General features: G+C 45.4%; 1 protein-coding gene across 1 annotated transcript in view; it reads right to left on the reverse strand.

Annotated features, from left to right (window-relative positions):
* Positions 1 to 1453: 1453 nt before the first annotated feature.
* LZTS3 (leucine zipper tumor suppressor family member 3) overlaps positions 1454 to 25573 on the reverse strand; it is a 25548-nt gene continuing 1428 nt past the window's right edge. Inside the window, exons 2-4 of the mRNA XM_063310306.1 lie at positions 9019 to 9495; positions 6479 to 7309; positions 1454 to 5506 (exon numbers count right to left, since the gene is read on the reverse strand). Of these exons, the coding sequence (XP_063166376.1) occupies positions 4790 to 5506; positions 6479 to 7309; positions 9019 to 9471 (2001 nt within the window). The 5' untranslated portion in view covers positions 9472 to 9495 and the 3' untranslated portion in view covers positions 1454 to 4789. The remainder of the gene's footprint in view (positions 5507 to 6478; positions 7310 to 9018; positions 9496 to 25573) is intronic.

Genomic DNA, 25573 nt, shown 5'->3' on the forward strand with positions numbered 1-25573 from the left:
GACCCAAAATCAGAAATGCTCTCCTCCTCGCTCTGTCCAAAGGAAACGAAGAGGACCTGCAAGGAGGAGGGGGGCTCCCACCAGCTCAATAGAGCGACAGCATTGCAAATATTCCCAGCTCCATCTTGAATTGGCGTTCTGCTGCCTAGCTCTATTTTAACTAAATCCCACTGGCCATTCCATCAACCAGGTGTTTTTTTTTTAAAAAAGCACCATACTTACAACAACCACATCCATCAGGTTTTCTTTCCCCTTGCCATTTCAAGAAGAGAGTATCAGTTGCAATTTGGGCTAATTCTTGCAGCATCAATGGAAAGGAGTTTGCAGGCAAGGATATAATTCCAGCTAATGTTGTGTGTGTGTGGCAAAATAGGCCGTGTGAATGAGCCATTTGTTGTAAAGCCAACCATAATTGGGTTACTGCATCTGATTGGATGGGTGGTTGATGGCAACTGATGCTGATTGACCCAGAGTGGCATCTGGCTACCAGACAATCTCAGGTTTTCCTTTAAAAAGAGCATGTGACTAGTCCTCATGTATACGAAGAACAGCCGCTGAAAATGTGCAGCCACTTCTGCCAGAATCACAGAAAACACAGGAGGTTGTGTTGATTGAGCATGACCCAAAATGAAGTGAGCTATTTTCTTTCCCAGGGAATTCCCAGGACACATAGGCCAGAAACTCTGCCCTCTATTCATAAGTTCTTATTATTCAGAAGGTGACAGAACAATCACACCTGTTCTTTGCACCAGTTATATTTTATAACTGCCCAGTCTCTAACACCCTATTTTAAAAAGGAGAATGGTTTTGAATGCATGCCAAAGTGTTCTCCCGTCAGTTCTCTGGCCACAATGATCAGGAATTGGAAGCAAATATCATAAAGTGCTGTTTCAACAGAAGAGTAATTGCTTTTTGGCCATGCCAGTTAGCAACATCCCAACGAGAAGTTCTACCTTCTCAAGCATTTTTATCACAAAGTGATATCAGACTGGCCAGGCCTCTTTGAAGGAGCTCTGATTCACGTCAAAATCCAACCAAGGTTCACCAGCCAACCTCACCTGGTATCTTCCAGGTGGAGCTGGATTTCTACTCCCCAAATCCCACAAAAGCTACGCATTCTGGGAGCTGGCCTCCCAACACCCCTCAAAGGTGCCACGTTGGGGAGCCTGCAATATACCAACATTCCCAAAGAGTTTACACCCAAACAAAATTATGAACCCAGAGACAAAGTGTGCACAAAATAAGATGTCTTCTTGTAACCTTGGAGAAATCCAGAATGACTTCGGTACCATACGAACCACATGTGGAGAACTCTCCGAGATGTCCTCTTCCAGCCCAAAACTCCGTTCTAGACAATGAAGTCTGCTCTTACTGCAACACTTAGTTACTAACAGAGATTTTCCCCCCCTCTCTGTACACGTGTTTTGCTTTAATCATCACATAAACAGATACAGAAAGTATTTACATCCAAGTACACTTGCTTCTGTATAATTTAGCAGCATATCAGTAAATTATTTTCTTCGCATTTCCGTTAATAATCACTTTCACTTACAGGCAACCTGACAATTGGCTTGCCGTGGTCTCAGATAGCAGGTTCCGCACTCAGTTAAAGAATGGTAAATCATCTGTTTTAAATCTAAGACAGTATGTATATATATTATATATTCTTTGTCTTCGCTTACCAGGCGAGGTACAAAAAAGTGCCACTGAAAGGAAAACCTAATAAATGTCTTCCCGCAGGCAAGACAAGTCACAGTTTACAAAAAGACCTGACAGGGCCTTCAGAGTCACTCGACACCAAAAAAAAAAAAACCTTTGTTAATCCAAGTACACACAGAACTTTAAATCTTGGGAACAAGACATTGGGACTTTGCAAAGAGTTTTATGTTAAAAATCGTTTCTCTGTGGGATGAAGAGAGAAACATCTCCTTCCCCCATAACACTGGAAGTCCGAGCCTAACTTCTTAAGTCCTAGGAAATCTGACTGGCATTGGATGCAGGGCAGTTAAAATGGAAATACTTCCTCACACAATACCAGGGTCAACAGATATCATGGTAGCCTCGGTTTAAATAGGTTACAAAGGGGATGTGGACTAATTGCTGACGGAACTTGAATACCAGGGATGTGGACCATAGGTCTACCAGTTCTAATTGCTGACGGAACTTGAATACTGGGGATGTGGACCATAGGTCTATCAGTTCTAATTGCTGATGGAACTTGAATACTGATTGAAATCTGCAGAAATACGGGAAGGCTGTTTCCTTCAGAATCTGCTTCTCCTGGAAGCATCTTCTGAATCCTGTCAGAAGGCCGCAAGCAGATGGTCTCTCCCAACAGTTTTTGATGGGTTCTCCTTGGGAAGTTGGGAAGCAAATGTAATTAGCTTAGTAGTACACTTATCTTGCCTTCTGTAATTTAGCAAAACTACTGGAAAACTACCATTCTCCTTCCTTCCTTTCAAACACAAGACCAGCAAGCAGCACAATATTAGCCTCAATCAGCTGCCCTAGCAGTTTGTAAGTAATCTGAGTTTCATCTCATATCTATTATACTCCTGTAGCATGTATTTCTTTCATAAAGTTGGGTAGATGTGAAGGTCCATGGGGGGCTTGTAGAAAAACTGAGAAAATCTCCCTGACTTGCTAACAAAATAAAACCTCAGGATTAAGAACAGGAAATCTAAAACTCTGGCACAGTTCAGTGACTTCAGGGACACCTGATGTAAAGGTCTTAGTTGTAAAAGATGAGGAGGATTACATGGTACGGATGGGATGGATAGATGGCAGTAGTGCACCAAGACCTCCAAAGTTGGGGCACAGTTGTAAATTTTAATCTGATAAGAGGAGGAAATTAATAAATACATGATAGGAAAGTAACAGTTGTCTTTAGTTTTAGACAAATTTAAATGCAAATTAAATTTAAATCATCCAGTGCTTTGGGGGTTCTTGTCCCAGTTAGGCCAAAGGCAGCCTTCAGAGCAGAAAAATGTTGATTCAGAAAAGGATCATAGCTCAGTATTGAGACTGGGTTTGCACTGAAAAAGGCTTGAGTTCCAGCAAGGGAAGTCAGTGGAGACCCATGCCTGAATCCCTTCAGAACTGCTGCAATGGGATCCCAAGATGGCGACAACCCTAATCTTGACCCCTGAGTATATCTTGATCCTTACCATCCGGTTGAAGTCATGGGTCCTGCTACAACTCCTCTACCTGGCTGACTGGATGGGTTGCTTTCTTAAGCTGTAGATCCACCAGCCTGGCCGAGTCTTTTGACTGGTTAAAACTGGCACTCACTCATTTTTGACCCAAGCCAGAACCGTCTTCATTTTACCTCCCCTTAACCATTCCATTCTTCTCCCAGCTGTGTGTTGGCATTAAAAATAATCCGGATTGGGAAGGAAAGGGTTTAGGAAGCAACAGAAGATAAGGCAGGGAGACAGAAGTGATCTCACTTTGGGGCAAAAAATAGACACCTGCTTTTTTACACAAATAGAGAAAACACTTGATAAAAACCAGCCTTCCCTATAAAGTTGTCATCTCTAATTCCAACCTCTCTCTGCTCAACCATGATATCTGAGAAAAACTGTGCAACAACCTAGTTTACCTTCCCCACCTGGATGCTCAGCCTATCACCCACCGGCCACCACTGGAACACTGACTTCAAGAACATCTGTCAAGCTGCTATCAATTAGGCCAAAAATGTTGCCCACCTCGTTAGCTGAATCACAGCGCCTTTGTTCATTTTATCCTCCCTTTCTCCTAGCCCACCCCAACATCTTCCTTCCATAGTTCTGTCCCAAGAAAATAAAAAAAATAAGAGTGCAGTGGAGAATCTTAAAGGCTACTCACTCTGAAAGTGGGCCATGGGGACACCAATTCTGATCAACGCCCTTCACCTGCAATGAAGATCTTCCCATCAGGAAATCAGGAGCACGATAATGAAGAGAGCTGATTATGCAACAGGTACAACCATTAGGATTCTAAAATACCTCCTGAACTCACAGAGTTCTCACTGGCTCCCCCCTTTTGTCTACATAACCCTAGCCTGACTCACAGCTGTGTGACCGTGCCAGGCTGAGTGGGCATCAAGCTCGACTGACAGTTGGATCAGGGTTGCTTCCAAATAAATATGCCCAAGGTCGCTCTGAATGGGGTCCAAATGATATTCCTTATTTTCTGGCAGGCTGAAAAATGGCTTTTGAGGGGCGCTACCATTTCATGCCACTTTTAAACTGTTCAACAGGTATGGTTCCTCTCAACAAACCCTGGGAATCGTAGTTTCCGCAGAGCACCATAGCATTCTTTGGGAGAGACACTTACAGCCTCCTCCTGGAATGATGAAAATTAGAGTTTCACAGGGGGGAGGAAAGGATACAGGGTGGGTGGGGCAGAGATACCATAGGAGATGGCAGCAGGGAGGAAAGATCCCACGTGTCATAAATTCATAGCTTCAACTCCGCTCTCCAACAAGGCTAAAAACGCCATAGGAAGAATGTTGAAGAGGGAGAAGGGAGCAGAGGTCATAGTATGTTTGCTGATGGAGCAGTAACAGAAATCACATCAAATAAAAACACACACAACAACACACAAATGTCAAATCATCCCCAGAACCCAAAAGTACACCTGTGGCTTTCCCCACCCCGCTAAAAGTAGAGCACCAAAGTATGTTTGAGGGGCCAAGTGCAAAGACGTACGCTGCTGGTTATGTAGCATATTCTCCTTGGGAAGATCTCCGGCTGAAATACAGGCACCGTAATTGGAAAAATGTACTTTAAATGCCTTAGTTGTTTCCTCAGATTTCTGTGGATTCTATCCTTTCCAATCTGGATGGAGTCCATGTTTTCTTCTCATCCGTGTGGGATAGACTGGTGGCCTTGTTGGTCATTTCATTCACCTTGTGCTCCAAAAGTTGGTTCTTCTGATACATCTCTACATAGTTCAACTGCAGTTGCTTCTGGTACTTAATGACTTTCTCTTTCTCCTCTTGCCATGTGCAACGTTCCCCCTCAAAGTCCAAAACCTGTTGCTCCCGTAACTGGCGCTCTGCTTTCAGCTCTGCCTGGAGCCTCTCCACTTCTCTTTTCAGGGCACTGAGGCTCTCCTCGCTTTGCCGTTTCATCTTGGCCTCATCACTCTCGCAGGCCAAGGGGTCCCTCGCAAGCTTCTCAGGGAGTTCAGTAGTTATGTGGCTCTGCTGTCCTCCCAGGTGAGTCAAGGTCTGCTTCAGGTTGGAGACCTCCAGCTCACACTGGCTAAGCTTCTCCCTCAACATCTGCACCTCCGCCATCTTACGTTGCAGCTCATTCTCACAGATGTCCAGGCTGACACTTTTGGTGCTGTAGGAGTCTTTCAAAGTCAAGATCTGTTCTTCCTTCTCTCTGAGGAAGCTTTTGCCCTCTTTGAGTTGGGTACGCAGCCCAACGATCTCATTCAGCTTCTGGGAGACATCAGCTTGAGAATCCTTCAACTGTTGCTTCAGCAGGGAAATCTCACCTGCCTTTTGGCACACCTGGAAGAGAGATATTGTCATGCAATAACATCTTAAACAATGTCAGTTTATGGGCATGACCAAACGTGGCTTCAGATCTGCACAGGAAAGAAACTGAGTTCCTTGTGGAGCCCTATAATCACCTGATGGTATCACTAGGCTCTTTTCACCATGCTAGGCCCTAGCTGAAGCAGTCACAGCAGAGAAAACCGGGAACTAGCATGATGGGAAGCCCCACAAGGTAGACCATATCAGGAAAGGGACTCCACAGGTAGCTTAGAACTATACTTTATTAAGATAGGCTATCGTAACAGACTGTTGCAAGCCTGATTGTGCTTCACCTCTTATACTCTGGTGAATCAGGAAGGTATCTGCCTGAGCCACTTCCAGATGTTCTCTTGTTGTTCTGGACTTTAAAAATGCTTCAGCCCCTTTTGCCTAGAAATGGTTCTGCATTATCTCCAGCAAGGTCATCTTCCTTACTCTTGACACCCTGAGTTTCTTCCAAATACCATCTTGCATTCCAGGACTTAAGGAACGCTTCAGCCCTCTTCATATAACAGTTCTTGCCTATTCTCCTCAAGGTCATCTCCCTGACACTCTACAAGTAACCAGCAAAACCATTAGCTGACCAGCAGAATGTTTAACTCATTACCCATGCAGGTTGAAGCTATGTCTGGTCATGGCCCAAGATACTGAACTGACCCTAACAGAACACCCAGGCCTCATATCTCATATCTCCGACTTTATCACACCCAACATGGGTGGCTTTATCTCCAGGCTGCTTACTGTAGAGACAACACATGCATAGTACTCTAAAATGACAACATGTGTATTTTAATCATCTCAGTGTATGATTATGTAGTTGGAAGAGGAAGGAGAAGGAGGAGACTCCTTTTTATCAAAACCACTACAGGCTATTGAACCCACTATTAGACTACTAATAACGTTGGTTGAATCCCTTGTATGATATTGGCCCCACTTGACTCTCACCTCCCATCTGGTCTCTTCAATTTTGGGAAGAAACTCAGCCTGCTCTTTTTTGAAAGCAACAAACTTCTTCTCCAGGTCTTCCCGTTGTTGAAGAAGTTGAGCTACATCATCTTGGAGCTTCTTCTTCTCTTGCTGGAGCTTAAAGATCTGGAGCTGAAGAGCCTGTTGGGCCCTTTGGGCTTTCTTGGAGACTTGCTGCAGCTTATTGGCATAGTTCTGCCGAAGCTCTTCCATCTCACGCTCCCAGATCTTTTGTTTCTCCTCAAAGACTTGGTAAATGGCCGCCTCACTCTTGTCGAGGTTTCTCCTCATTTGGAGGACTTCCTGTTCCTTTTCCCACAACCTGTTTTCCAAGTCTTGAATAACGTCGTCCGTGGAAGGAGAGTGGAAAGGCATTGTTTCGTTGAGATGGTTGAGTCTACTAAATGAAGAGGTGTTTTTGCTGGAAGACCGTCCACTGTCTGAGGTAGATAGCCCATTGTATCCGACAATGTTCTTGTCAGCATAGGTTGTCCCAATGCGGTTGATGTGACTAGTTGAAGCACTCATTGGGCCAACGTGCTGGCTATAGCCTGTGCCATAGGTGGGCAAGCTGGTTAAAGAGTTGCGGCCAGAATCAGAAAGGCCACCTCCTTGGTTGGTAGTCCTGTTAAGGCTGGGCTTCTCAAGACCACTTCTGACAGTGGAGGGACTATTGCTGTTAGCGTGGTTTAAAGTCTTTCGGCTCTCTGTGATTCCATTGTTCTGTGGCGGGCACAGATTCTGCATGGAATGGAAGTTTTTAGGAACTACTGGTTTAAAGGCTGAAGGTCTAACTAAGGGCTCAGTATTCTGAAACGGGAAAGAAAAAGAGCATGTCAAGTAAAAGAGAACAGCAGCTTCTGGGCCATTCGGCACTTCTGTCCATAAGATCCGATTCTCGTTCAAAGCCATACTACTCAGATATCCTGAAGCCAGCCTCTCTGTCCAATTCTCGCTATACAAAGTAGCTTAAGATTCTTACCCTGAGACCATCCTCCTGTGTACTTAGGAGAGACTCTATGGAGGACTGGGCCTCCATATCTACCCACACACTTGTGCACGGTCTCCACCCATCTCCAGTCCTAAGAGCAGTGAAAGATCTCAGAAGGGCTGCCTGTTCTCCATCCCTGTTTCCCTCAGTCCCACAATAGACACAATAGCATTTATTGAAGCTTCCTCCTCGTATGGCATATAGGACACCAGCAGGAACTACTACCTGTCCAGTCTATGAAGACCTTCTCCCTTGAAAACCTTCCATCCCAATTCCTACGTCTTCTTTGCTGGGCCTTTCAGGAGAGCCGGTGTCCCCCCCAAATCATACTGCTGCCTCTCTCAGCTGAGAGCTGCAGGACCAGCCTCCACTGTGCCCCAACTTGCATCTTCTGCCCCCGCAAAGATGCAGGAGTCTCTAGACACCACCAGAACCCTTTGCCAGCCGTCTGTGACTCTGCTGTTCAATGAGAGGAGACTGCTTTCCCTGTCCAGATAGGAGGACCAGGATCGAGAAAGGAGCTGGGCTGGGGTAAAACCTAAAACTTGCTTCAATTTAAATTAAACGCACAATCTTTACATATTTTATAATTTTCTCTTTCTATCCCATTGCAAATTACAGTTCTAAGAAACCCACCCAAGGCACTGGGGGGCTTGCGTAGTCCTGGGTCCACTGGTTGTGTACCTCTGATTTAAGCTAACCTGCGCTGGCTAGAAGGCATCACGAGTATGGGAATGTCTCTGTAGATGTCATGAGTAAGGATGGTGAGCAGGGGGCTCCCTTCCAGACTGTTAAGCGCATGCGTAGCACTGAGGAATTGGTCAGCCATTCCAAGAGGCACAGATTGGGACCGCCTTAACCTGCGGGGTCTATATGGCTGGGTTTTTCCCACGCTTGTTCAGTTTGTTAGGATTACTGTTATGTATTAGCAATAAACATTAGAGAACAGTTCCCTGTCTCAGAGTGTTTCCTGGGAGTCAGGACAGTAAAGAGGGAAGTGGAATGACACATTATGGGAGAGTCACGGAAGACAAGCACTATTCTATATACAGGTAGTCCTCGCTTAACAACCATTCATTTAGTGACAGTTTTAACGTACAACAGTGCTAAAAAAACCAACTTACGACCCAACCTTACACTTACGACCATCGCAGTGTCCCCCACAGTCACGTGATCGCGAGTTGGGTGCTTGGCAACTGGTTTGCATTGATGACCATCACAGCGTCCTGTGGTCACGTGATCGCCATTTTCTATCTTTCCGGCCAGCTTCTGGCAAGCAAAATCAATGGGGAACTGTGTGATTCACTTAACAATCACACAAGTCTCTTAATGCCTGCAGTGATTCACTTAACGGCCGCCACAAGAAAGGTCGTAAAATTGGGTCAGACTCGCTTAATGACCGCTTCACTTAGCAACCAAAATTCTGGTCCCAGTTGTGGTCATTAAGTGAGGACTACCTGTAAAGTAACATCTTTACTTCTCTGTGGTTGTACAAGGAACTAACTACCATCTGAGAATGGAAACTCACCTGGTCTAGTTTACCAGAGACTGGCAATATCTTTGGTGGGTTATTGGGTTCTCTGTACTGGGGTGGTTGTGGAGGCATATTCTTCTCATTGTTTGCTGCCACATTTCCACAAAGGTCGGTCTTCCCCTTCTCGCTCTTGCGCAAGTCCCCGTTGATGTAGATGGAGCTGGAGATCTTTTCTGACTTACAGGTCTTCTCCTCCCCGGAATAACGGGTTGAGATCTCCCGTGTCGAGAAGCTATTCCGGGTTCCATCAAGCTGCTGGCTACTGTTCTGAGTCCGGGCGCCCATGCTCTTCATGGCAAATTCTTGTTCGTGAGGGACACCGCTGCCCATGCTGCCCATGCTGCTCTGGGAGGCAGATTCAGAGGTCCTGGGGTGGAAAGGGTGGAATGCTTCCTGGCTGTGATAGCTGGGGTCACTAAGGACAGGGAGGGTCTCTAATTTAGCCATGGCACAATACAGAAGTCACTGGCGCTGGAAGAGAGACAGAAAAGGCAAGAAGGGCATTGAAAAAAAATACCAACTTTTCCCATGCGGCCATGAGCACTAAAGAAGCACAGAGCCTCCAGCACAGCAGCTGGGGACGAAGGCAGAAGCTCTCAAAGTGAGACCAGGAATAAAGGGAGCGTCTGCTCTGCCAAAGCTTCTGTTCACAGAATTAGCCCCCTTCTTTTTAAAAGAACAATTCTGGATTTAAATGAGGGGGGAGGGTATAAACTAAGGTAAGGAAACCAAGGTAATCTTCTCCAACAGATCCCTACCAGATGTGTTGGCTTATAGTTCAAAGGCCAGGACTTGCTTCCCAGTTGGTGGCTTGCTAAACTTGCTCCAGATCTTCCCTCCTGTCCCTCCTTCCACCACCTTATTTGCTATTTATGCCACCGTCCTGATGTATGAACTCCCAGAATTCTCAGCAACGGCCATGCTAGCTGAGGAATCCTGGGAATTGAAGTCCTCACTTTTGGAAAGACACCAAGGCTGGGGAAAACTGTCCTTATTCCAGATCCGCTTTGGGTGGATTCTTCCTTCAGCACTCCCATGGATCTATTTGTGTCCAGAGCTGGCTGTCTGCTGTGTTCAGCTTCCCAGACATGCAGGCTACACATTTCTCCAAGGCAGAACGCACACTTTGTCTCAAACATCTCCAAGATATATCAAGAAAAGCTTGGATCTGAAACCTGGAGGGCTATGGCTATGACCAAGAATTGGCAGGGATGAGTCGGATAAACCAAAACAGTTGGTATAAAGCAATTCCAAAGTTGCTAACGGTAGTTCTGATTTTCTTACCTGCGATTAACCAAGCCTGTAGGCTGGCGCAGGACTTGTGCATGGCACGGATAAAGTCCCCCCACCTTAAACACCAGGACCAAAGGTCATCCAGACAAGCTGGAAGGAGGTTGACAACAGACAAGAAAAAACGCTTCTTCACAAAGGGCGTAACTAACCCATGGAACCCTTGCCCCAAAACAGAGACTTGGCCACTAACCTGGATGGCTTTAAAAGGGGATTGGATACATTCACGAAGGACAAATCCATCAAGGGCCACTAGCGCTGAGTGCTACCTTTGTGTCGGCCCCACTCGGCAGGCCAGACCTGGACGTAAACTCCATGGGGAGGTTAAAACTACAGTCATTGAGACTGTCTATAACAACACAACCTTGCAAGTCTGATTGTGCCGGACCTTATCCGCCTTCTTATGCTCCAGGGCAGTGTTTCTCAACCTTGGCAAATTTAAGGTGGGTGGACTTCAACTCCCAGAATCCCCCAGCCAGCAGTGCTGGCTGGGGGATTCTAGGAGCTGAAGTCCACCCACCTTAAAGTTGCCAAGGTTGAGAAACTGCTCCCGTGAATTGGGGAGGCGTTTGCCTGAATCGCTTCCGAATGTTATCTGGACCTTCTGGACTTAAAAAATGTCTCAGCCCCTGAGTATTTCTGTGAAGGGCATCTTCCTTACTCTCTACATTTTGGACTGGAGGCATCATGGCTCCACACGCTACTTGCAAGTAACAGAAGAAAAGTGCATCTCCACTCCCTGCTTCTGAAACAACTGCTTGGCCATTGTGAGAAACGGCCAAATGCTGGACTAAGAGGGGCTTTGGCCTGACCCCGTATGTCCTTACAACATCTCCACCTGCTCCACTTTGCTCTTTGCCCAAGGCCTAGATATCCCACTTCCAATGTCAGATGCCCAAAGACAGAGAAGAAGAACAGAGAACTTTGCACTTAGCCCAGGATATCATCCCCTTAGTATCTGGAACATTCCTAGGCCGTGAGCACCATTCAGACAGAGACCAGGTCACAGATGCAGCTTCAAGCTAATGCAATTCCAGGACCATCCCATGCAAACCAGAAAAAAGCAACAGAACAATCAACCTTGCACAAGTAGTCCTCGACTTACGACCACAATTGGGACTGGAACATCCGTTGCTAAGCAAGGCAGGTGTTAAGTGAGTCACACCCGATTTTACAACCTTTTTTGCCATGGTCGTTAAGTGAATCTGGCTTCCCCCATTAACTTGGATTGTCGGAAGCCGGCAGGGAAGGTTGCAAATTGCGACCACATGACCCTGGAATGCTGCAACCGTTGTAAGGTGTGAGCCGGTTGCCACGCACCCAAATTGCGATCATGTGACTGCAGGGACGCTGCAACGGTCATAAGTGCAAGGACCGGTCGTGAGTCATGCTTTTCAGCACCACTGTACCTTTGAACGGTTGCTAAATGAATGGTTGTAAGTTGAGGTCTACTCGTACAAAACAAAGGCAGAAAAAAAAAAGACAGGAGTGTTGCATATGCAACTGAACCAAATTGCTTGTGTTTTTGCTTCCAACGTACAGGCACCCCACTAACCACACTGCAAGCAAGAGATATGTTCAAGAAACTTTACACGCACTTCGAAAACCTTTTTCCATAGCTCAACAGAAGCAGCAAGCCACATATTTTGGAAAGCCATGGACAGCTGCAATATCTGGAGAGCTTGGGAGGTGTTACTTCTCCCACTTTTTAAACTGTGAAAGCTGCCTGGAAGGCAGACATCCCACCTCCCAGCACAGATGCAAAGATCAGAAAAACACCCCTTCATTCTGCTCTGCCTGTCGTTTAGCTGTGAAAAGCCCAGGAGTTGTGTCAGACCAAAAGAGAAACCACCCCAGCTTTCTACCTTCAGGCACGTTTAAAAAAAAAGCGACTGAATCTGCGTTGCAAAAATCCAGCCAGCCACAAGAGGGCAGGGAAGAGTGAATACCTTTCGGTATTTCTTTGCTGTCATCTGATGGTGGTCCAGACTTGTTTTCAGCTCAGCTTTGGGTATGAATTACACAAGCTAAATATAAGTTTTGTGCCACTTTGGGGAAGAGGATCAACGGGAGAGACCGGAATGAAAATGGCACCTTTGATGTCGCTGGCTAAAACTCAAAGCCACCCATGCCTCTCCATTAAGTAAAGCTTCACTTTCAGTGCTCAATTTACTCAAAAGCCTTTGAAACCATCTCATTCAGGAGCATCTCTGATCAGGACTGCGGTAGGGGGAGAAAACATTCCCCTCCTTTATTCATTGCCAGCATCGAGACAATTAACTAACCTTCCCACAGCTGCTACCTGCAACAGCCATTAAGTACAGCTCTGTTCTGCTCCCAAAACAGATATCGCCCTAGCACGGTCTCTCCTACCACACAATCACAAGGGATTAGGAAAAAAAATCACCAAATTTTCTTTGCACCACCAAAAGTTTTTCAAATCAGTGGCATTTTGTCCCAGATAAACCCTGGTCAATCTAAGCCAACACAAGGAGGGCTGATTTTGTGCTCACTGCTATAAACCTGAACTGGACTGGATTTCTAGCTTTACCATGAAAACTCACTGGGAAAAGGGGGAAAGCAATCTACCTTGCAGGATTGTTGTGGCAACAATGACAAAAGGCAAATAACTCACCTTACATACAAGAAGGTACTACAGATAGTCCTCAACTTACAGCCACAACTGGGGCCAGAACTTCTGTCGTTAAGCGATGCAGTTGTTAAGGGAGTTGTGGCCGACTTTATGACCTTTTTTGCCCCAGTCATTAAGCAAATCACACAGTCATTAAGCAAATCACGCAGTTTACATGCTGGTTGCTAAGCCCCCAAATTTTGATCATGTGACTGCGGGGATGCTGCAACGGTCGTTAAGTGCAAGGACTGGACGTAAGCTACTTTCTCCAGCACCATTGTAACTTCAAACGGTCATTAAACGAATGGTCGTAAGTCGAGGACTACCTGTAGAAAGTGATAGCACTCTCGCTGTTGGAGAGCTGATGTTTATCACATTCAGGAGAGGAAGGTATTTAGGTGGCAAAGCTTTGAACATCCAAGAGGGTTTAAGGCTTCTCCTATCAGAATTCCTCCTGTCCAGTAACCAGGATCTCTTAACAAGCCCTCATAGGGGAAGACACATGCTCTTGATTTGCTCCTTGTATTTCAGCTTGTGATTTATGATTCTGTGCCTTTTACCCTGGATCTCATGCGTAATGGATTAAGTTTCTTTAAAGGGGCGTGCCAGTTCTCTTTGAAAGCCCATGGGCAAACTCTTCCTATTAATAGCAAGAAGCACAGCGCGTTCTCAAAATGATCTCTGCAAATTTATGGGCCTGCAAAGAGTGTGTTGCGTTCACCTATAAAGGTGTTCTTCTGCAAGAAAACCACACGAAGCATCTCATAGATTGCCTCCCGAATCCTGCTTACGTTGCAAATCCAAGATTGGGCTTGGCCTCATAGGACAGATCGGCTCTTGGGACAGACCCAATAAGCTGGAACCCCAAAGAAATCCAGTGATTTGCAGAGGGAGGGTGTTCTAAGGGCTTGGCCAAAGTTTTTCTGGAAATCATAGAATGGCTGAACTGCAAGGGGGACTCGCTTGGTGGCGGAAAAATGAAGCCCTTACAAATTCTACAGGAATGGCCTACTTTGGACCTTGACCAAAATGCGTCCAGTCCATTTGGTACATAGTGGCCATTAGGCACGTTCAGATCCATAAAGGTCAAGAACCCTTTTCCACCACTCCAGAAACTACCACCAGAAATAGCAGGTACAGGCTGGCAGCTCCCAAGATGTCCTTTCAATATTGTATAAGGAAAACTTCCTGATAGTGAGATCTGGACCTCAGTGGAACCGTCTGTGTAGGGTGTGGCTTGTCTGACTCTGGTGACTTTAAGAGGTTGGACAGCCAACCTTTGAGGACGGTTTCATGGATTTTCCTGTGGGTTGGACTAGACGTTCCTTCCAGCTCTACGATTCTATGATTCGTTAGCGACTGAATCTTCCTTTGATATTAGTGATGAGCAACACCCACATCTCACGGTGTCCAGCAAGAAACCTCTCTCTTCCAACGCCTTGCATCCACCTTCTAGCAGCTGCTCCCCAAAGATATTGCCTCTTTCTGTCTAGTAACAGAGCCAGCCAGCCCTAAAGGCCATCTTCCCTGTTTCTTCCGTAACACCTGCATCTCACATCCTCGGTGCACATCTGAAGTGAAATCTGGCCACTTCTAAATCACGCAAGAGATGTATCTAGTAAATAAAATCTAAAATATAATAAAAGCACATAATTAGAAGTATTGCAATATATCAGTGTTTCTCAGCCTCAGCAGCTTTAAGATGGGTGGACTCCAACTTCAACTCCCACAATCGCCAGCCAGCCTTCTGGGAATTAAAATGTACCCGTCTTAAAGTTGCTGAGGCTGAGAAACGCTGCAATATTTCATTATATCAGATTTATATCCCGCTTTTGTTTTGTGCAGTTCAAGGCAGTGGACATAATTTATTTTTATTTTATTTATTTTATATCCCGCCTTTATTATTTTTATAAATAACTCAAAGTGGCAAACATACCAAATACTCCTTCCTCCTTCTATTTCACCCACAACAACAACCCTGTGAGGTGGGTTGGGCTGAGTGAGAGTGACCTGCCCTGGCTTCATACCTAGCAGAATTAGAACTCAGAGCTGCCTCCTCTCCTGCCTTTATGACGCTTCTTCCTTCTTTTCTTCACTGATGGTATAAATTCCCAAACCTGTGCATTTAACCCCTTCTGCACGCTTCCCAAATGTTGTAAGATATAACCCTAACACAAACAAGGGAAATCCACAGGCTGTGCTCCAGGTGGAAATGAGTATCACATGCCATCACATAATTCTTTCCTTAAGAAACGCTTCTAGCTACAGGATTGATCAGCATAAGCATTATATCCCATAAGCATGAGGACCAACTCATGCTTGATGCGTACCACGCATACTCTAGTGGGTCTATCTGACACCTCTTTCTTTTCTTTTCTTTTCTCTTCTTTCTCTCTCCCTCTCCCTCTCTCTCAATGAGGTTTGTTTCTGTTTTGCTGGCTTGGGAATTCTGGGAGTTGAAGTCCACCCATCTTAAAGTGGCCAAGTTTGAAAAACACTGTGCTTGAAGATTCCTTACAGTCACAGAGGTCTAGCTTCTTGCTTGCCTTTTTGCTGCACTGAAGTCCACCCATCTTAAAGCTGCTAAGGCTGAGAAACACTGGGCTAGCGGCTCATGGGGTGACTCTGGGCCAGTTGCTTGCTCAGGGGTGGTGGCTGTAAGTTAAAATGGGAAGAGCAAGCACCATTTGTGCTGCTTTGAGCTCCTGAACAAAAGACAGGAGATAAATCCAACATGTAATATAGTGAAATGGATCAGTGGGAGGGTGGCTCCTAAGATCTTCCAACAGCCAAGATCCTTCTGAATCTCTGTAATCTGGTGGGTTTCAGGGAGAAGCAGCTAGATATTAGACCAATGTTTCTCAACCTTAACAACTTTAAGGTGTGTGGACTTCAACTCCCAGAATTCCCCAGCCAGCAGGGCTGGCTGGGGAATTCTGGGAGCTGAAGTCCACACACCTTAAAGTTGCCAAGGTTGAGAAACACTGTGTTAGACTCTCATGGAAAAGGCATCCTTGCACAGACTAATTGCCTCTTGCAGCTCCTGGCATCAGCCCTTCGAGGTAGTCCAGACAAGGAGCACACCCAAGGTCCTAGCTCTGACTTTACTATAAGATTACATCAACAGAATCTTGCAAGTCTGAAAGTACATCTCTCCCCCTCGTCTTTACAGTCCAAGAAACTAGGGAGGGTCCCTTCTGAGATGTTTGCCACGTCTCCATTCCTGCTGTGGGCTCAAATGCCTCTTATCCGACCACTGCGTCTGTGGCAATTTCTCCTGTCTCCCAAGGTCATTCCCACATGCCATTACGTCTGGTTCCTGCTACTGGTGCAAGAACCCCCCCCAAAATATAGTCCACCTATTCTCAGATATTCCATCTCTGCTCTGCAGGGGGGAGGACTGAACCCCGGCCTGGGGATCATGGTTTGCCCCAACATGTATCTAACCAAGACTCTCACTCCTGCAAAGGGGCCACTGCTGATCCCAGAGACCTCATGGTGCTCCTCTTCCACAGCGGCCGCTTGAGCCTTTGAGAACGGGAACAATCAGAAAGAAGGAGTGCACCATCTTTCCCCACTTTCATTATGCTTTTCCTTGGGAGCTTTGCATACTCAGGCCCAAATGCAGAGCAGGAAATGAACAGGAGAGTGCCACCTTCCTTGTTGACCCAGAGCTGACATGAGTGAAGTTACTGCTGCCAACTCAACCCAGCAAAACGGAGAAAGCAATCATTTGCTGGCACTGCTTGTGGGCGCAGTCAGAGGGAGCCAAAAGTGCCCACGTTTTTGCAGAAGCAGAAACGAGGCACATTAGCTAAGCTTGGGCTGTGGTAGCTAGCGGAGAAAGTGTGGAAATGGGGGAGGTGGGCAGCGCTCAGCTCAAGCCCTTCCTCAATGTCCCCACGGCGGCTTGGGCACCCCACCTTTTAAGTCCCTGTAGGTCTCTTGGAGACAATGAATAAAACTGATCTGCATGACAGAAATAATTAGCCGCATTATCAAAGTGCAGCAAACTGCATAATGCACAGCACTCTAGGATTACATAACATTCCATAAGAATAATTAAATCCTCATCATGATTCCCAGGCTCTGGGTCAGAACCTGAATCACCAGCAAATACCCAGGCTATTTGCCGGTTGCAGTCACAGCTCTCCCAAAATGTGAAAAGATGTCCTTGTGTCAATCAGTCGACTTTTTTATACACAACAAAATAAGCAGCTGCCTTAAAGAAACAAAACTACACTTCCATTATTTGCAGATACAGTATTCCCTTCTCCTCTTTCCAAAGACCGGAGTGCCTCTTCAAAGACAATTCTTAGCACTTCTGGGTTTTCTAAAGTAAAATCTGGCTGGGGTTACTGAGAGTTTTAGCCTGGGCTGTATCTGCTGGGCCAGGGGTTCCACCCCCTTGATTTCACCCATCACCCCTTTTCATTTCATTTGCAGCTACTTCCCTCTGCAGATCTAGCAACAATCCGGATAGCCTCAGCTGTCCTATGCAAAGAAGAAGCGATGCTTTGCAAGGCCTTAACTCCTCACTGACCAGAGATAATGCTGCAGATTCAGCAGAGGGGGCTGATGCAGTTTCAAAGAGGCTTAGTGCAGTTATTCTGTTGTCTTTCCTTAACTGATTTTGGGAGGAAAGGCCAAAAATAGAAGAGGGGGAGGGGGAGGGGGAAGAAAAAGAATAGGAAAAATAAAAACGGGGGAAAAAACTCAGAAGAGAAGGCTGTCTGGACGTTGTCCCTCACCCTGGCCATCTAAAATGTAGGGCAATAGAAACTTGACTAACACACTTGCTGGAGATAGTGAAGAAGTCCTAACAGTGTGACCAAGGCCACGGATCACCTTTTTCATTCTGCTTTCCAAACAAGGCAGCTGAAACTGAGGTCCCCTCTGTATGGCAAAAACTAGCAAGAAATCTGTCCCGGCTTTTTCCCTGCTAATCCATTACGGAGTGGTCTTTTCAGAAAAATCAGAGACTAACTGTGGGAAGCATCCTTCTCACCAAGTGGCTTAAGTGATGGGGAACGACTTCATAGATGGGACAGGTGAGGGGGCCCAACATTTGAGAAATGCCTGGGAGAAGAGGACTGTTGCCCGGAGCTGAAAAAACAACGGTCTCCGTGCCAGGCGGGCCTCTTGGGAGAAGGTGTTCCATAAATAGGCCACCGAATTCTGAAATCCTGCTCCATGGAGGCCACCTATCCCACTTCACTTTGTGGGGCAACCATAGAAGGCCTTCAAAATGTAATGGGTGGGTACCTACAGGGTGGGATGTTTCTTGAGATGATGGAGCACCAAGCCATTCACCAAGAAAATCTTGGGCCTGGAACCTTACTGGCATCCACCGCACTTGAAAAAACACTGGTTTCATCGGATGGTATCAACCAACTTTCCACTTTACAAAAATTGCCTAGTCCGTTTCTCAAATTTTGTATATTGGTGGCCATCACCTCTGGCGATGTCCCAAAGTTCACCACATACCATGCTAAGAAGCTAGCTTCATCAGGTGACCCTGATTTCCACTACCCGCTGGGCCCTTTTTCAAACTGGAAAATGGGAGATATGGATTGTCCCTTCCCAGAAAACCACCTGAATCTAAGCATGCCTTCAGTTGCTGTTCACTTTAGAATTTAGCAGAGGGTTGATCCCATAAAAGGATTGGAAAATTCTACCAGCTGCCCAGTCACTAAACAAGCATCACTACTGCAGCTAAGAATAGCCTGGATCTGGAATGTTCCTAAAAAGTTCCTAAAACAGTCTGGCAGGCAGACACTACTCAATCGGGGCACCTTACCAGCCAAGGGAACTGCAGGTGCCTTCTGAAGTAGGCTGAGATGTGAGTGGCTGGAAGGATGCTCCCTTTCTTACTTAGTAATATGCCAACCATTACTGCATATGCTTTAAAATAAATAAATTAACAAACCACCCAATTCGCTAAGTTCCTGGAGAACTGAATATGAGAATCGTTCAGGAGCAACTGGAAAAAATAGGGATGAAGGCAAAAATGGGTAAAGAACTTCTACTACTTCCTGGTTAGTCAAAGCCCAACTTTAGTATCCAAGTAGGAAACTCAAATAGCTAACTGCTTTGCAGGCTTGAACACTGCTTGAAGATGATTTCTTACAATCACAGAAGACTAGCTTCTGGCTTGCTTTTTTGCTGCACTGTATTAAAATAAGAACAGCCTTGATGAACTCGGCTGGACAATGACCAGAGATCACATTTCATTGTTGCTGTTCAGTCTATTCAAGAGAGATGGTCAGATCACTCTAGCAAAGCAACCTGGAAGCAACCTGGATTCCTCCTAAGTCCTACAAGAGGCACGGAACTTTTCCATCTTTATTACTACCTCTTTCCGGAATGCATTTGTTTTGTTTGGCTGAACCTGGGGAGGATTTACCTGACAAAACTCCACTAAACCAACAGTCAATATTTAACCAGCTCCTCCCTCCCTGTTCCAAAGAAAGGCATGTGGTTTCCGCAGCTCAAAACATACATTAAGAGATTTCAGCCAGAGCCACAAGAGAAAAGACAAAAAGAGGTTTTCTTTCATTGATGCTAAACTCAGCGGCTGCTTGCAAGGGGGGAGGCTGAATGGGAGTTGTTTCCTTAATTCCATGTCCACCCCACCCCTTCCAACGTTCAAACGAAACTCAAAACTCACCTTTTGTTTTGGCCAGATTTTAGTGCACATTTCTTCCTCCTGTGCAGAAGCCTGCCTTGCTGAAGCTAACTTAGAGAGATCTTACTGCCCCCCCATCCACCTTAGAGATCTTCCTGCCCCCCCCCCAAATCTAAAAGATCCAATTCTTGGGAAATCACGTGCATGTCAGCCAAGAATTGGCACCGTCCAGAGCAGTGTTTCTCAACCTTGGGAACTTTAAGATGTGTGGACTTCAACTCCACACGTCTTAAAAAGACAAAGGTTGAGAAACACCATCTTAGAGAGTAAGAATTCCCATTTATAGCACAGGACAGCCATCCCCAAGCTGGGGCCCTCCAGGTGTGCTGAAATGCGCATCATCCTTGAGGTGTTGCCCAATGCATTAAGGTAAAGACATTCAGGTCCCAGGGCAATTTTGCACCTAGAGGATGTTAGTATTTGTGCTTAACTTTTCTGTAAAAAATCCATGGGTTTTTTTGTGCAACTTCTATTATTTCTCAGAGGCAAACACCGGTTTGGATGCTATGGTTTCCAGATTCAGCGTGTTTTAATTTTATTTGTACAAATCAAGGGTCTGAAAATTGTTGAGATCTCATTCCCAGGACTGAATTCTGTTAAACAGCTTAACGCTGATTTATAAGTGACTGTGCACAAAACAGGCCAATTTTTTTTAGACACAATTATAGATATATAGATATTCCTTCCAACTTTTACTTTTTTTACTCACAGGGGGGGGGAAAGCTGAGGGGGTCATGAAAGAATTTTTCTCCCCATGGTTTCAACATTTCCAGAAAAAAATTATTTCACAACATTACTGGCAGGCAACTCTACCTCCCCATCTGCAGAATTTCAAAGGGTTGGGTCTGTGTTTGCTTTCTCACCCACCATCCCAAGGCCTGACTCGAGTAACTTTGGAGGAGCTGCAGTTCCCCAAGAATGCAAACTTATTTTTAAAAATGCAGCAGCGAGGTTGGGAGCGCATAAACCCTCCAATTTCTACAGAAAGAAAAGGAGGGGAACAAAACACAGAGACTTGCTTTTGTCCCTTCCAAGCCAATAATAAGATAATTGTAGGCTTTTCTCTTCTGGAAAACAATATTCCGTTACTGGCCTGCGTAGCCAACAGGGGAAGCCATCCCAAGACAAAGGACAATTAAGACTAACTGTGATTGAAACCAACAGCTATACAACAAAAACAACAGAAAAGCAGAACAGGGCTGGAACATTCTTCCTCTGTCCTTACTTAGCCATGCATGCCAAGAGCTATCATAGAAGTCATGGGAAAAAAAGAAAACTGAGATCAGAACATGGCTATCTTAAGAACATCCTATTGACTGAGCTAATTGGAACGTGGGGCAGATCCTCAGCTGATTTTGGAATGCTGAGAATTGGCAGGGTACCCCATTAGCCAATCAGAATTCCCTTGGCTGACCAATAGGGACATACAAAAAGGTCATCAGGGCCACCTCCTGAACCACATTTGTTCCTGGAGCAACAACAATCCACACAGAAAGGGGTTCAAATGAATGGTTCATTTTCTCAGAAGAGGCAATGCCCTGTCTGATTGTTTTACAAAAGACATGAATTGCAAGGGAAAAGCTACCAGGCCTTCAAGACACTGTTCTTCTTGCACATAAATTCCTAGTGAAGGCTGCAGTGATGGCGTGACCACATGATTTTGCAGCAACATTCTTTCCTCGACTGTTGCAATTGTGTATATACAGGTAGTCCTCACTTAATTACCACAATTGGGACCGGAATTTTGGTTGCTAAGTGAAGCGGTCATTAAGCGAATCCGACCCAATTTTATGACTTTTGTGGCAGCCGTTAAGCAAATCACCATGGGCGTTAAGCGAGCCACGTGTTTGTTAAGCGAATCACATGGTTCCCCACCATTTTGCTTGCCAGAAGCCAGCCGGGAAGGTCAAAAATGGCAAGTACATGACCACATGGCACTGCGATGGTCAGCGCCCAAATCATGATCACGTGACCGTGGGGATGCTGCAATGGTCGTACGTGTGCGGACCAACTGCAAGTCGGCTTTTTCAGCACCGCCTTAAGTCCAAATGGTCACTAAACGAATGGTTGTTAAGCGAGGACTACCTGTAGTGCAGAATCTTTGTGCATGAGTGCGCAAGGGGGGAGAGGTTAAGGAATACAAGGGAAGAGTTTGATGTAGCTGCTTAAACAGCCAGAGAAAATCAAGCCAGGCAGTTTTTTCAAGACATGTGAAAAAGGACTAGAAGGATTAAGATCAGGTTTCCTGATCAGGTTGCCCTAGAAATGTATGAGAGAGCTCCTGGTGCAGGTTGTGGGAGGCTGGGTACAGCGAGAGTTCCCACGAACTGGGGTTGGAAGGTGTGCACACTGTGGGCAAAACGGAACTCTTTGTCAAAGCTATATACCGAACAGCACTTAACTCTTCCTTGGAAAGTTGAGCTCAACTCCTGATGATGCTTTCCGTGTCATTTTTGTGACAGCAACATGGAGGTGACGTACCGTTGCCTTATTTCTGGACACCCCAATCTAGCCTCCATCCTGGGATTTCTGAGTCATCTACATGTGCCACTAAACAAGTTGATTTTTGTTTTTAATCCCTGGCATTTTCAGGATAAGTGGAAATCCCTCTTATCTATGAGGAAGGCCTATGGCTAAGTCCACCTCCTGGCTCTGTAGCAGGAAATACTGAACTGGGGGAAAGCCCGGTTCAGATACAGTGTCTTCTCTGCTTCTTGCCCCATTTCACAGCATTCCTTCCCTCCTTTGCTCTGCCTGAACCAGGAACAAAAGCAGAGCGTGGCAGGGCGCCAGGGGGCTTGGAAGAAATATTTCAGCATCAAGACCATTGTAGCCCAAGGTTGTTCGATCGCTTCGGCAAGAAAGCTTGGGCTGAACTCTGGCTGGCTTTGCAAAGCTTGGGATGTCTCATGAAGATAAAGGAAGCATTGTACACTCACCGTATTTGACGTAGCCCCCAGAAGCTACTAACCTTAAAAAAAAAAAAGTTCTATCTGCATCCTTTTTTTTCCTAAAAGGAGAAATAAGAGATAGCAAGCCAGTAAAAACTTTTACAGCCTAGGAGCTATGCAACTCCTGATGATTCTGCTTTCCCCTTCTGTCTGCCGCTTCTCGAACCAACACACCAAGCCATCATGGGATTTGATTTTGCTTAATGCAACCTGTGAATCCAGCCTGTGTGGTTTGTAAACCATAGTTTATGACTTAACTTGGGTTTTTACTGGGTTGGCCTTATTCCAAAATATGGTTAATCAAGCCATAGCTTTGTAACCACTCGATTCACACATCATGCTCAGATATAAACCACGATTTAAGATCCACAGGAGCTTAAATATGCAAACAGAACCCAAGAAAGTTCTTTTTTCTTATTAAAAGTTCCACTCCATCTTCCAGTCCACAAAGATGGCTGAAAAGTACCTAATTATAAAGCTGTAGAACAGGTCATAGACACTGGCTGATCTGCAATGAACAGACTTGGGATTTGTTCATTTTTGGAAAGGAGACCACCAAGGTATCAAAAAAGCCATCGTGGGAAAAGGCAGTGGCAAACCACATCCATATGACTGCCAAGAAAATTGTATGGAGGTGTCTGTGAAGTTGCCACGATTCACGCTTGACTCAAGGGAAACTTCACCTTAGCAACCAGTAATATTAATATAACCTGAAAGGCCTAGCTGAAAAAGGATGCCTTGATTCTGTTCTTGATGCTCTGCATCGCCTGGAAGCAACAAGGCTGTTTCCAGATGCTTGAAACCAAGCCTTTAAAAGATCTAGATTTAAATACATTTATAGTCTACTCTTTCCTCACATTTTCCATACATTTTCCATTCTGTCATTGAGAGAACACGACTGGCCCAAATTCACCCATCCAACGAATTTCTGTGGCTGAGGCTGCGCTTGAACCCGGATCTTCCCACTTCTAGTCCCACACCTTCACCACTACCCCGCCCCAGTCCTAGTGCAGTGATTCTCAACCTTGGCCACTTGAAGATGGGTGGATTTCAACTCCCAGAATTCCCCAGCCAGCATGGAGATAGCAGGAATTGAACCTGGGACCCGGATCCTGAGAAGCTCAGATCTCTTGCCAGCAGCCCGGACATTTAGTTCTTCCATTCTAGCCGTTTCCGCGCAATGCAAGAGCGGATGCCGTCCGACAGCGGGTCCAGCAAAGGGAAACTGAAGCTGGCAAGCAAAATGTGTGGATTTTCCAAGCCACAGGTCCTGGGTGAGAAGGAACAGAAATGCTACCCTTGCATTAACGTGCAAATTGTGCCCTCTTTAAGAAATGCAGACCCTCCCTAGTTTCTCCGGCTGTAAAAGTGATAGGGGAGAAATGTACTTTCAGGCTGGAAGATTCTGTTAATGTAACCTTACAATAGTATATTTCGTTCCAGAAAGAAAGAAAGAAAGAAAGAAAGAAAGAAAGAAAGAAGAAAGAAAGAAAGAAAGAAAGAAAGAAAGAAAGAAAGAAAGAAAGAAAGAAAGAAAGAAAGAAAGAAAGAAAGAAAGAAAGAAAGAAAGAAAGAAAGAAAGAAAGAAAGAAAGAAAGAAAGAAAGAAAGAAAGAAAGAAAGAAAGAAAGAAAGAAAGAAAGAAAGAAAGAAAGAAAGAAAGAAAGAAAGAAAGAAAGAAAGAAAGAAAGAAAGAAAGAAAGAAAGAAAGAAAGAAATGCAGACTTCACCAACGGCTTTAACTCCCCTGGGCTGGGAACACAGGGCAGATTTGTCATTAACTAGGCATAAAGAATTTCAAGGGCAGCAATCCAGTTCCCACCCACAGCCTGCTGGTATGCCACCAGCAAAGGGGGGGGAGGGGAAAAACACTGTTATGGGGTGGGGGTGGGGGTTGCTGAGCAAGAGCCAGGAAGGAGGAGAACCTGAAATCAGAAACTGCATTAAAGGTAGGCCCCGGCTGAGTAATTAGGGCCCTTTATTCAAACGTTGTTTCGGTAGCCTTGCAAAGGTGAAGGTCTGTTCTACCTCGACTCTGCATTCGGCATGCATCTGAATATAAGCTTTGCAGCCACAAAGAGATAGGGACGCTCTCCTGGGGATGGATGTGTGTGCGTGCCGGTATAATTCCCCAGTATAATTCCAAATCAAAGACAAGAGTAAGAACTTGATTCAACTCAAAGCAGTGCATTCTCTGACCAGTCCCTGACACTCTGGAACAGTGTTTCTCAACCTCAGCAAGTTTAAGATGTGTGGACTTCAACTCCCAGAATTCCCCAGCCAGCATGGCTGGCTGAGGAATTCTGGGAGTTGAAGTCCACACATCTTAAACTTGCTGAGGTTGAGAAACACTGCTCTGGAAGATGCAACACACCCACATCAAGCAAGCATACTTATTTGCAGTCCTTCTTCTGACCCTCAGCACCACTTTTATTGTAAGCCAACAGTTTGCGGTATCCTCCTGCCTTTTTTATTCTATCTGTTTGTGTAAATCTCCTCTCGGATGAAGAGAGGTGGTCTGTAAATAAATTCCATGTATTACAACAATTATGAATTTCCCCAGGAATTTTAGCCTTCACTCCTGCTTGCCTGCTAGAGTCAGAGATGTGTGGACTCCCTGCTCTTAACTCATGACTGAATATATTTCCATCTGTACATGCATTTCATTTTTGCCAGAATTTGCATCCATTTTGATTAACTCTAGGGTTGTAAAGAAAAGCCACGTCTGCTGCATATCACTGAAATAACGCAACTAGCATTAACCTGATTAGCGTTGTACACATTGTGCTCAACCGTGGCTTGTTCAGCTATGGTTTATTGAATAAACTACCATTGCTGTTTAGTTGAAAAGCCACCATTTTCAGCTCTAAGTTAAAACCACATTTCTTAAATCAAATCCAAACAAATCAGAGCATGGCTTAGCTCATGGCAACGTTTCGGGACTAGTGGGCAAATGGAGAATTTTGAGATCACATCGTTGAGTTAAAGC

The sequence above is a fragment of the Candoia aspera genome, chromosome 8, assembly GCF_035149785.1.
Source record: "Candoia aspera isolate rCanAsp1 chromosome 8, rCanAsp1.hap2, whole genome shotgun sequence".
Classification (NCBI taxonomy): domain Eukaryota; kingdom Metazoa; phylum Chordata; class Lepidosauria; order Squamata; family Boidae; genus Candoia; species Candoia aspera.